This window comes from Eretmochelys imbricata, chromosome 4 (assembly GCF_965152235.1).
Source record: "Eretmochelys imbricata isolate rEreImb1 chromosome 4, rEreImb1.hap1, whole genome shotgun sequence".
Classification (NCBI taxonomy): domain Eukaryota; kingdom Metazoa; phylum Chordata; order Testudines; family Cheloniidae; genus Eretmochelys; species Eretmochelys imbricata.
In genome coordinates, this window is record NC_135575.1 from 34,285,779 (window position 1) to 34,298,871 (window position 13,093).

Here is a 13,093-nt window from a genome sequence, read left to right on the forward strand (position 1 = left end):
CTTCCAATTCTGTTTTTTCCAATTCCAATTTTTGTGCATTAGATTTTGCAAAAATAATTGCTGGCAAATTTCAGATGTGGTTTGTTCATTAAAGAAAAAATTATGTAAAAAGAGTGTATTTGGTGAGACCTTGAGCACAATCCAACAACTAGGTCTCAGCTCAGACTGAAAAAGAATTGAGGAAGAGGCTTATTTATATCAGACAGAAGAGCTAAACATGTCCATGTCTCCTGACCCTTCACATCCCGGGGGCCCATTATTTTCATTACAGAACAATGCAACTTGTAAAACAGTGAAAGTAAGAAACTACGCAGACACCATCACTTCACAGTCTCTCTTACTGAGGAGGAAGGAAGAGAAATGGGAAAAGATTAATTGGAAATTATTGTATGTTTGTTGTACATGTTAGCCTCACTCTGTCCAACATCAAAATCCAGGCACAGGAGAAAGTAAGACAGTCTTCTAAAAGTAGTTAAAGCCACTTCTTCTATAAAGGTTAAAACTGAAACAGACTACTAGAAGATTAAGAGGCTTTTTTTTTTTTTTAAATCAAACATTTTCATATTTCAGACCATCAAGATCCTCTTGTGGACACCTATGATCCCAATTCCTTGGTTATAACTATAGTATTTTGTTAAAAGAAAAGTAATATTTGGACAGTATTAAGAAAACAACATGAAAATAATCTCATTTTAATATGTTGGATGCAGCTGCTTGATCATTTCCCTCAATTCTGTATGCACAATATTTGGTTCTTCTCTCCCGGGTTCATGGCTCAATACTGGGCATTCTCATTGCAGCAAGGCATGCTTTACTATCTCCAGGTTACTTCGCACTTAAAAAGTTCTGTTCTCCTGTATATTTGCTACCCCTTCAATTTAGGCATCATCCACAAATATTCAGGGAATAAAAGACATGAAGCAGCTTCCCAGGGTGAAGATTTATTTTAATTAGTTTGTTGAACTGCTGCTGGAAAGCTTGCAAGTCTCAGACTGGTCGAGGACATGATACACGTAGCCGTTTCCTACTAGCTAGGAGCAGATAGGAATTTGAGAGTAGGCCCAGCAGAATAGCCAAAGGCAACACATTGTGACAAGGCGGTCTCACCCCAAGAATATGGCCAATGGAAATATTGTTTTCCCTAGACCCCGATCAGGGGCCTCTATCTTTGTTTAGGTAACAGTTGGGTGATAAATTTGACGCCTCTCCCCTCATTATAGACTGCTGGAAGGAAGTAGCTCTCTGCCCCTTCATTCTTCTTGGCAGTTAGGGATCCAATACTGCTACTCCCCAAACTCCCCTCTACTCCAGCTGTCATTTTGGGGTCATCCTCGCCCATAAATAGTTGGACTCCGTCTCTGCCCTTGCTCTCATATTACCAGGCAACAGCATTAATTGACCTGAGTCTTATGAGTTTCACTGTGCTTCCTAGGGTTTTGAAAAGCAGAAGAGAAAGTGACAGGAAGTCATGTAAATTTACTCTGTACCTACTTGGCAAAGCTACTAAGGCAACAGCATCTCTGGTTTCAGAGTAGCAGCCGTGTTAGTCTGTATCCGCAAAAAGAAAAGGAGTACTTGTAGCACCTTAGAGACTAACCAATTTATTTGAGCTGTAGCTCAGGAAAGCTTATGCTCAAATAAATTTGTTAGTCTCTAAGATGCCACAAGTACTCCTATTCTTTTTAATAGAATCTCTGTAGCTTTCTATCTGCAGACTCAGGAAAGCAGCTCACTACAAGCTTAACCTTCTTACCATGAAGTGCATATATCTTCCTAAGGATAATGACCTGAAACTTCTTTTCATTAGTTTTGCAAAAATTAATGCACTGGCCTCCACACTCTCCAGATGGTTTTCCCCTCACCACTAGCAGGTGGATTTCTTCAGTCCTTGAAGCAATTAGCAAGAAAAATCACTTCTTGAAAGACGGACAGATTTGTCGTGGGGGAGGGCGAGGGCATACCGAAGTGCTCTAAAGGCATCAGTCTGAAAAGCACAAACAGCAACATCCTGCAAGGAAGAATCCTGCACTGGCTCCCAGGAAGAGGATAGGCTAGATACAATCCTATACATCTTTTCTTTCTCCAAAGAACATAATTGTATTCATTTTAATTTGGGAAAGGAGAAAAAAAGGGATCAGAAGGTGGAAAGCTTTGGTGAACGGGCACTAGAATATGGTGCACAGGGCGCATCAGAGTCTGGCTGCAAGGACACCCCTTGGGGGTAGGGCGCGCGGGGCCCAGCAGCGCCGTGGCTGCAAGGACCCTCCCCGCCCAGGGAGCACGGCGCGCGGGGAGCAGCGAGTCCCTGCAGCGGAGCTGGGCGAGACAGGGCACAAGGGTGGGTACCTGCTACAGCTGCTGGGCGTGAAGCACGAGCCACCTACAGGGGCCCTCGCGCCGCCGTTGCTACTCCAAACATTGCCGTGTGTCTCCGAAACTGCCCGACCCTTGACGAGGACGCCACTGCCCCCCGAGCGCGAGGACCCACCCCTCTGTGCGCGAACAGGTGCCGCCGAACTGGCTGCCCGCCCTCGCGTCTCTTACGTCACCACTCAGCGCCGGCGCTAGGAGAAGGACCCTGGTTTCCGGGAAAGCGGGTGACCCTGCGAATGCCTAGCAACTGCAATTATTTGTAACGTGAGGTACAGAGGCGGGCTCTGTGCGGAGGGTATGTAACAGCTGTAAATGGCTCATTTGGGGAGCTAAGGTTGCACAATCCATTTTAATGGCAGGCGCCTTTCAGGGCAGCCCTGTAAGGGTCCTTTCTCTCGTGCCTCCTCTGGGCGCTGCGGCGGAGGCGGTGACCTCGGCTCCGACTTCCCCCGGTTCATGTGAGTTTTTTTCAGGCCGAGCCGTGTTCTCTTGTGCTGATCCGCGGGGGAGAAAGGGATGAGACCTCCATTATTCCTTTCCCTCCTCCCACCGTGTGCGCGCGGAGCCGCGAGCCGGGCTCAGCCCCGCCCTGGAGCGCGCACATCCCCCTCCCCACAATCACAGGGGACCCCCCCCCCCCGGAGCAGTTCTCGAGCGTAGTGGCTCGGCTCTGCCGTCGGAGGTGTCGGCACTGTGGGCATCGTGGGGCCGGCCGTTACCGAGCCCGGCCCGGCCCGGCCCTTCGCGTTGTGACGGGCTCTGCAGGCCGCTTTCTCGGTGGTTGTGCTTCCCCGCGGCCGGCTGCGCTGTCGGTTAGGAGCGCTCCGCTCAGCCGATGCTGCGCCAGAGCGGCGGGGCTCCGGCTCAACTCGCCGCTGCGCCGGCCCGCCCGAGCTAACGGGCGCCAACGGCAGCAGGCGCGCGCTGCTGGCATTGTTGCTCGCAGCGCCTGGTGCTCGCGGGGCAGGCGGCGCCTACTCTGTCCTGCCTCCTGCTGCAGGGACCTGGGTGCTGCCGTGCAGGCGCCACAGCAGCTTCCCTTTCATCAGACCACAGGCTCCAGATGGAGTGTGACGGTCGGTCGCCGTTAGGGCAGCCCCCGTGTTACTGTGGTGTTTCACGCTATTCAGTGACCCGCATGTCTTTGTACTAGCCGCCATAATCGGAGTTATCTGGGGAAGCTGTAGGCTTGGACGTTTTAAGCAGCTGGGGCTGTGTGGGACCACGTGTGGGAACTATAGAGGTAAACACCTTAGGTATATGTTTAAGGTTAAACGATGAGTAGTGAAATAGTTAAACGCTCACGTTTATGTTGTTAATCTTCACGTTTCAGGGCTAACAATCCACCAAATGACATAATTCTCCTCTGAATTACCGTTTCAGACTATCTGCAGGCTCAGGAAGTCAATACTATTTTGATTAACATTTGGGTTATAGTTTTAAGGTTCTTTTTGTATTAGAGGCATTATTTTGTAAATGAAAGCTTAAATTCTGGAAGACAATGTGTGCTGAAGGATGGATGAGTATCTACCATAGCCACAAAATACATGGGGCCTTGAATGTCATTTAGAACGCAGACACAGAACAGATCTGCTGACTGCAAAGGCATCATTTTGTGTACGAACTTTTCTGACTACAACTATGTTTTTATACATTTGAACTGTTTTGCTTAATATAGTACAAATATGAATGAATGAAGTAATATCACAGCTCCTTCACCCCACCCTCAGAAGAGACATTTGAAAAGATTTAAAATGTATGAATACATATATACATTTTAAATCTTAGCATATATTGTGGGTTACGTAAGTGATATGGGAATATGATTTACTGGGAGTCAGATGTTAAGGTTCTGTTCCCAGCTCTGTCACTGGCATCCTTTAGGCAAGTCAATTAATATATCTATGCCTCGTTTTTCCTATTCCTAAAATGCTTATTTTGCAGTAGTGTTGTTGGGATTTATTCCACATCCCATGCAGTTTACTGTGTTAGAATAGCAGCCGTGTTAGTCTGTATCCGCAAAAAGAAAAGGAGTACTTGTGGCACCTTACTACAAAAGGTTTTTCTCCCCCCCCCGCTTTCCTGCCGGTAATACCTCACCTTACCTGATCACTCTTGTTACAGTGTGTATGGTAACACCCATTGTTTCATGTTCTCTGTGTATATAAATCTCCTCACTGTATTTTCCACTGCTTGCATCCGATGAAGTGAGCTGTAGCTCACGAAAGCTTATGCTCAGATAAATTTGTTAGTCTCTAAGGTGCCGCAAGTACTCCTTTTCAGTTTACTATGTGTGGCTCTTTTATTGGAGATCATAAAAAACAATTTCCCTCTGCCCTTCATGAATAGACAGATGTCGTGAATGCTTTTAACAAAACTTTGAATAATCCCCAGTGCCTTTGGTCAGAAATATCATCTTGCCTTTGTTATGCACTCTTGATGTTCTCCACCTGCTGGCTGCCATCCTCAATTGAAAGGATAGTTGCATTTGGTTTAACATGGTTTAATATATATGTGGATGTAAGACAGGGCATAAGTATACAATTTTATAATATTCAGTAAGAGAGAATGATAGCTGCCTTGCTGTGGCCTGCCAAGATCACCTTTCCCTCTCCCTCCAGCGTGACCTTGTAAGAATTTCATTTCACTGTCTTGCAAGTTGACATGACACTGGTCATGGCCAATAATCAGGTTTCCTGTTTTATTGCTCTTTACTCTCACTTCTAATCTTGTCATTTTAGCACAGTTCAGTCCACAGAATTTTCATTATGCTTTGAGGAGGTTGGAAATTACGAAGAAAGAATTACCAGAGCCTCCATTAGGAATCAAAGTGTTTGTCTACACTACCTGCAGGATCAGCGGGCAGCGATCGATCCAGCAGGGGTCAATTTATCGTGTCTAGTATAGACATGAGAAATCGACCTCTGAGTGCTCTCCTGTCAACTCCTGTTCTCTACCAGAACGAGACGTGCAAACGGAGTCAACAGGAGAGCGTCAGCTGTCAATTTACAGCAGTGAAGACACCGCGGTAAGTAGATCTAAGTACGTCGACTTCAGCCATGCTATTCACGAAGCTGAAGTTGCGTATCTTAGATCGACCCCGTGCGGTAGTGCAGACAAGCCCCTTGGTTCATAGGTGATGCAATTTATGTATAATTAGCCAGCCATTAGTCTGTAAAGCATGATGTGGCTAATCTTTCTTCAGCTGTTATGTCCAGTGTCTCCAGAGACCTGTCTAATCTTAATTCAATACGGGATTATTTTTCATATCTATGGTAGTTATTCTATCCATCCCCACCGGAGGTATCAGTACTTCCCATTACTTTAATTCCATATAGAAATACAGGGCTTGAAGATGTCATATGCTTCACTGGTTCTGGGTAATGACAAGATTTCCTTTCAGAACTTGGAGGGATGGTATTTTAACCTGAAATGTAATAAGGTTATGCAGCCTTTTTAAAGTGATTTTAAAATACACTTTTGTATTTGTTATACAATATTCCACTTAATATTTTGCTAACTCCAGTGAAGGGGCTGGTAGCATAAAATGTTCCAGTTCTGAAACAGTGAGTGGAGCTGCATGTTTAATTTTAACAGATGTAATTCAGAAAATTAGTAATGAAAATCGTAGAGCCAATCAACTGGGGCATAGTTGTTTCCTTTTTCTCTTACTACCTTTACTTCATTGGGAGTTATTTTGTTTCTTTTGAGAGAATAATAGGGCCCTATGGGTCTTGAATTGTCTTGCACATCAGACATGGATATGTGGTGATATAGGATAAATGTTCCTATGATAGGAAATGACGTACTAGCAAATATTTCATAAAATTAAAGATGTTAGACATGGAAAAGACCTTTGGCCTTGGCTTATTCCCTATTATACGTTTTAGTACCTTCTGGAAAAGCTATTTTAAAAAATATTCGGGATAAAATGGGAACACAACTTTTCACTCCTAATGCTGAGACCAGGAGATAAATTTAGAGGGACAGATTAGAAATGAAATATTATACTTTTTCAAGAAGGAAAATAAAGATGTCTGGCATATACGAAAATAGCAAGAGAAGCAGCTGGAAATATTGTAGTCTTCTCTGACTTTTTTGTAGTTGCTTATATTCTTTATTTCAAGATTCAGTGTTACAGATCATAAAATTTGTGAGTTGGAAATAAATTTGGGCATAAAATGGACAAGAAAACAATTAAACTTGGAAAAATAGGAGCCTTAACTGAGGTAATTTGACATGATTATAGCTATAATTTTAACATCTGACTCAACAGTGATAGTCTATGATTTGAGACCTTTTATTAGATGAGAAGTCTATAGGATGGAAAAGGGCTAAACAATCCAAGTGTCTGTCCATTTTTGCAAGTTAGCCGATGTTCTCCATAATAGTTGCATGAGTTCTTAAATCCATTTAGTTAAGTTGTTGTTACTGCTATGTATTTTACCTGACAGAGATTGGAGCCACTACAGCTACAAACTTACATCGATTTCATACCTGAGTGATGTAGTTATACCGACCTAACACCGATGTAGACCTTCTCCTGTTGACATAGATACCGCATCTCGTGCAGATGGATTTACTGCACTGACAGGAGAAGCTCTCCTATCAGTGTAGTAGCATCTTCACTGAAGCACTAGAATGGTGCAGCTTTTTAAGTGTAGACCTGCCCTAAGTTAATTGCCTGACATTATAAAGAGAAAACCAACCCCCTCCTGAAGCTTACCAGGCTCTTGCTAAATGCGACAGATCAATTCAGGCTATCTTAAAATTCCATGTGAACTTGAGTAAAGGAGATCCCAGTATATTGGAAGCTTTTGTGGCATCCTAGTTAGTTAGTGGTATGCCTTTGCCAAATTTTGCTGTAAAGTAAATTTTAATATTCAATGTGGTTGATGCCACATAATGTAAGCTGCAGTGCATTCCTAGAATTTCTCTGGTCACGTCCTTAATGTTAGATATCCTTGTTTTATTTTTTAAATATTTTTGAAGAGCATGAAGTCTTATTTCAAAAACATCTTACCATGCAAATACCACACTTTATGCTGATTCTCAAAACTGGTAATTTTACTGATGTTGACATCCTAAAGAGTTTGAGCAACTAGTGGTGCAAAAGGGTCTCATTTTTCTTTCATTTTCTTCATAAAATCAGTGAAACCCTGCTGTTTGCAATTTTTGTATAATAAGAATTCTAATTTATTTAAGCATTCTGTAATTTTTTAGAAATGTGTTCCTCTCTCCGTAAGTATGCAGGCTCATCTAATCTGCCTTCCTGTCCCCATTTCCAATCCTGGCTTTTATCTTTTTTCTTTGATGTGTCTTGCAAGTAATAATTTATTTGCTCAGCAACTCATAAACAGTCTCTGCGTATATAACTCTGGTTACAATTTTCAGAAAATGTCTCTTTGGAGCATACTCCAATGATTCCCTTTGTTGATTTATGGCGATTTATTTTGTATATTTTGACATGACATTGACATTGTTTTAACCGTTTATAAAGTTTTAATTTTTTGAACCTCAATGTCTTCCATCATTAAATAATTGTGTGCCCCCCCCATAATTTCCTGCTATTAAAATTTATATTATAAAAATCTAAAAAGTGCTTAAAATAAACGTTGATTAATTTCAACAGATAATACAAAATAAATTCAGCTAAGCCTAATTATAATGAAAATATGTTGCCTTCAGATTTTTTTTAAAAAAAGCATATCTACATTAATGGTTGTTTCCATATCTTTTTGTCAAATATAGGGCCTCTTCATGCATCAGGAAGGTATAAAATCCACAAAATGTAGCTTAGGACCAGAGTTGGAAATAGCAAGTCTCTTGACCTTGCAATCTTTTATTGGCTGGATTTAGTTTTTCCATTGTTCTGTAATATATATGAGAAATTTTCTTGGCCAAAAAATGCTGTTTGCACTTTGACACTATCCTTCAGATACATGTAATTGTAGGGGATGTTAAGACATAAAATAAACCAAAAGTAAATAAAATAAGGATACTGTACTGATTTTAACAGATTGAACTGAGATGGAGGAGGAAGAGTGAGAGTGCTAGGAGGGTCAGTTCTTCATGAATCTTTCTGCTGAGGCCTTGATTACTGCTCAATGCATAAATTGCAAGGGATTAGGTTAAACCCCACACCTAGAACACAGACAATCTGGTTTTGGTAAGCTGAAAAAGTTGTTTTGATTCTAGGAAATTTATAGCTTATAATGCTCTTCTGTCTTCGCCGTTGAATAAATATATGTACGTTGAAATGATGTACCTTAAAGAAAATGGCAATAGTTCTTACTTGGTTTGAGCACAAGGTTACTATTTATAGATTGTCTTGAAGGGATGAGAATGTCCAGCAACCAACGTCTTGCAGGAAATTGGGAGCAGAAGTGGAAGTTGCTGGGCTACATCAACCAAGCTTGGAAGGAGGGATGACAGGGTGTAAGAACGTTTTCCTGCTGAATGCTTCTGACTCAACCACCCAGTATCCCCAGAACATGAAAAGAAATGAGAAACGTGAATAAACATCAGCAACATGAATAAGACAGGACAAAGCAATTAGAGTTGAAATGTGTGACCATAATCTTATGTTATACATTGTAGTCCTAGCTCAAAGTATCTGTTCACCAGTAGTATGTGTGGTGTTTTCCCGGGAATACAAGGAAGCCTAATTCATCAATTTCTACATAATTTAAACTTCTAAAAATGAAGCTTCTGTTCATTATATTTGTTGATGCATTGTTTTCTCCCTAATCTGCAGATGGATCTGCCAGTCATTAATGGAGTGAAATCAATGAGATAGTCACCAGTTTCTTTGCTGTTAGTCTAATGGAAAAGGTCAAGAATCTTGTCAGTTTCATGTTGGGCTACTGCACTTTGAGGTTGCTCTGAGGAGCAGAGCCAGATGCTGAATTACAGGGGATGAGGATGCAGAAAATGGAATGGGAATGAGGAATGGAGATTGGTCACGCCTCACAGCAGCCATGAGTCGAGGGGAAGGGCTATAGTATTGGAATCCCATCTCTTCACAGCAGTGGGGAGTATCTGGGGGAAGAGAAGCATGAAGACCTATACCTATTTCAGTACCCGGGAGGCTCTGGGAATAGAGAAAAGACACAACAGTTGTGGGGGGACAGGGAGGAAGATGGAGCTTTAGGTTTATCAGAGACCCACTAGACAAAGAGTGTTATGAAGGATGGCCCCTCAGGTGGAAATCTCATTACCTTTCCCATTCCCATCGTCTGTGAATAGTAAGGGATTCTGGATTTCTTGCCATGGCATTGCTTCGAATGTCTTGAGCTAGTAGTTGTTTTAGTCATCTCATTTGTTTCAAAAGAATGTCTTTATTGGATTTTCTTCCAGTACACCTGTGTATGTTTTCTCTATTTTATGGACTTTTCAGTTTACCAGAAGTGTTACTACTTTCCATTTTGCTTTGCCAGCAATGTCCAGACAATCTTTAAAGTGGTCTTTTCTGTATCTTACATTACCAACAAATCTTTATTGCCAGGGATTAACACTGCATTATATGCTAGTCTGCTGTTGATAATGAGCCAGTTGCAGCCTTGATCTGGAATTCAAACAGAAAAAGTAGGTGATGGACTAAAGTGTCGTATTTCTGCCAGAGCCATGTGGAAATGATTTAGGTTGTAATGCTTCAAATAAAATACTTGTTGAACTTTAAACAGCAGAGTGTCTTTTTCATGTATGTCCAGGATTACCACAGGATTTTTAAAAACTCAAACTAACTTTTGAGTAGGAGGAAGGTTACCAGCTCCAAAAGAGCAAGATATGTTAATGAAAATTGTTCATTTTGTAATTACTGAATTGAAGCATGAAATGGGAGTAAGATGTAAAATGAGGTACTGTAAGCAGAAGATGTAAAAGAGAACAAGAAAAAAGTTTTTAAAGTATATTAAAAGCAAGAAAATGGCAAAGGAGAAGTGTAGCTTTCCTATTTCATCGGGAAAGAAAGCAGAGGACTGAAATCCTACAGACTTACATTGGTATAGCTACGTTGTTCAGGGGTATGGAAAATCCACACCTCTGAGTGACTGAGTTATACCGACTGAGCTCCCAGTGTAGACAGCACTATGTTTATGGGAGGGCTTCTCTTGTCAACATAGCTACTGCCTCGTAGGGAGGTGGAGTACATATGCCAATGGGAGAAGCTGTCCCATCAGTGTAGGTAACATCTTCACTAAGCACTACAGCAGTGTAGCAAGCCCTTATTTTGCTTCAGTCTTCACTTAAAGGAATAATAGCAACAGGAGGTTAAGTGTGATAGCAGTTAATGAGAAATGGGAGAGGTTACAAGACAAAATTCAGGAAGGAACAGGTTAACCATTAACTTTGTCTGGAGATGAAGGATGTTTAAAGCAGGGGACTGGAAGTCAGCAGAGACAGAGACAGAAAGAGAAAGATTGGTATCCTGGAAAGCAGCAACTTTGAACAGGATATAGGGGTCACAGTGGACAAGAAACTGAATGTGAGCTCCCAGTACATTGCTGTGACGACAAGGACTAATATGCTCCTTAGATATGTAAACAAGGAAGTAGTGAGGAGGAGTAGATCTACAGCATTGGTTAGACCAGTTGTTCTGAAACTTTTGTACTGGTGACCCCTTTCACATATCAAGCCTCTGAGTGTGACCCCCCCCCTTATAAATTTAAAAACACTTTTTTATATACACCTCTACCCTGATATAACACTGTCCTCGGGAGCCAAAAAATCTTTCCTCATTATAGGTGAAACCGCGTTATATCGAACTTGCTTTGATCCACTGGAGCGCACAGCCCGGCCCCCCTGGAGCTCTGCTTTACCGCGTTATATCCGAATTTGTGTTATATCAGGGTAGAGGTGTATTTAACACCATAATAAATGCTGAAGGCAAATCAGGGTTTGGGGTGGAGGCTGGCAGCTTGCCACCCCCCATGTAATAACCTCACGACCCCCGGCGGGGTCCCGACCCGCAGTTTGAGAACCCCTGGGTTAGATTGATTCTGAAATACTTCAATGGCTGGAGAAAATTCCTTACAATGAGAGATTTAAAGAGCTCAATCTGTTTAGTATATGAAAACTTATAAGAGGTGACTTGATTACAGTGCAGAAATGCCTTCCTAGGCAGAAAATACCAAGTACAAAAGTGTTCTTTAAGGTAGCAGAGAAAAGCATAACTAGAACCAATGGCTGGAAGCTAAAGCTGTATATATTTAAATTTAGAAATAAGGCACACATTTTTAATGGAGGGTGGTTAACCAATTGAACAAACTACGAAAGGAGGTGGTGGATTCTCCATCTTTTGATGTCTTCAAATCAAGACTGTATGCCTTTCTAGAAGTTATGCTTTAGTCAGACATAAATTGTTGGTTTCAATGCTGGGGTAACTGGGTGAAATTGTATGTCCTGTGATATACAGTATGACCGAGTAGACAATTTAATGGTCTCTTCTGGGTTTAAAGTCTGTGAATCTATGACTACAACCATGTCATCTCATCCCAGCACTAACCAGGAGATTCTTAAGGATGAGGGAGAAATTGAAATATATCTTTCTTCCAGCAAGAGGGGCTGGGAAGAAGGGAATTTTAAATATATCAGAAACTATCCAACCAGAGGCCAATATAAAAGATGGAGCACCAAGCAGAGTCTTGACACAGCCTCCAATTTATGGATCCTAACATTCTTCTCCTTATTGCAATTTGTAAATAGTAGTGGGGCAGGGCTGAGCTTCTCGGCAGGGCATTGCGCATACACACGTATATATCTGGTAAATATGTTTAGTCCTCTGGCTAGTCAGTTTCTTGTACAGCAGCTTTTCAAAAACTGTTTTAAGCATTTTAAATGGAGCTATGTATGGACTATTAATTTCAGTCTTTGGAAGTAGTTGGATATCTCAGGTGCACACAACCAGCTCTTCTAAATTGTTAACCCCATTCAATTCTGCAATTTCAAAGATGTAGAAAAGAAGGATAAAAGCTACAGGGCCCTACCATAGTGGCTTACACTTGCTTACTATCTTCCCTGACAAGCCATGGTTTGCACTAAGGCTATGGCTACACTGGCATTTTACAGCACTGCAACTGTCTCTCTTAGGGGTGTGAAAAAACACCCCCCTGAGCACAGCAAATTACAGCGCTGAAAAGCACCAGTGTAAACAGTGCCCCAGCGCTCTAAGCTAATCCCCTCGTAGAGGTGGAATACCAGGAGCGCTGGGAAAGCTCTCTCCCAGCGTTGGCGTGCGACCACACTTGCACTTCAAAGTGCTGCCGCGGGAGCGCTCCCGCGGCAATGCTTTGAAGTTTCAAATGTAGCCATGCCCTAAGACTAAAAGGAAGTGTTAAATAACAGAACAGGCTAACTTGGGAAATACTGAGGAGGGAAAACAGCAACAAACTGACTTCTCACGTAACACATTATTAGTGAACACTGTTATTTATTAATACATTACACCTCCATAAAAACTGAATTTTAGCCAACATGTTGTTCTACAATGGTAAACTTTTTCATGCCTAACAGTTTAAATTGTTTTCATGTGTCACTCAGTTTCTGCAAAGCATTATACCAAGTAGATGCTGTCTCAATGAAAGGATTATACAAATACAATTCAATCCTGGTATTGTCATCTATTTGGTCAGAACTACGGAATTATCTGATTATGTGTCATTAGCACCTGTTTGGCTATACATGTAATTTCTTTTATTCATTCTCACTTTCATAAAATTAG

The 13,093-nt window shown here is 41.8% G+C and overlaps 2 protein-coding genes across 4 annotated transcripts in view; one reads left to right on the top strand and one right to left on the bottom strand.

Moving 5' to 3' along the window:
• The window catches only part of TBCK (TBC1 domain containing kinase), a 188,080-nt gene extending 185,551 nt beyond the window's left edge, over window positions 1-2,529 (bottom strand). For all 3 annotated transcript variants that reach the window (XM_077815109.1, XM_077815107.1, XM_077815108.1), the window contains exon 1: window positions 2,347-2,529. The gene's annotated coding sequence lies outside the window, so the exon portion shown is untranslated. The remainder of the gene's footprint in view (window positions 1-2,346) is intronic.
• Window positions 2,530-2,716: 187 nt separating this feature from the next.
• AIMP1 (aminoacyl tRNA synthetase complex interacting multifunctional protein 1) overlaps window positions 2,717-13,093 on the top strand; it is a 64,894-nt gene continuing 54,517 nt past the window's right edge. The window contains exon 1 of the mRNA XM_077815110.1: window positions 2,717-2,831. Within this exon, the coding sequence (XP_077671236.1) occupies window positions 2,830-2,831 (2 nt within the window). The 5' untranslated portion in view covers window positions 2,717-2,829. The remainder of the gene's footprint in view (window positions 2,832-13,093) is intronic.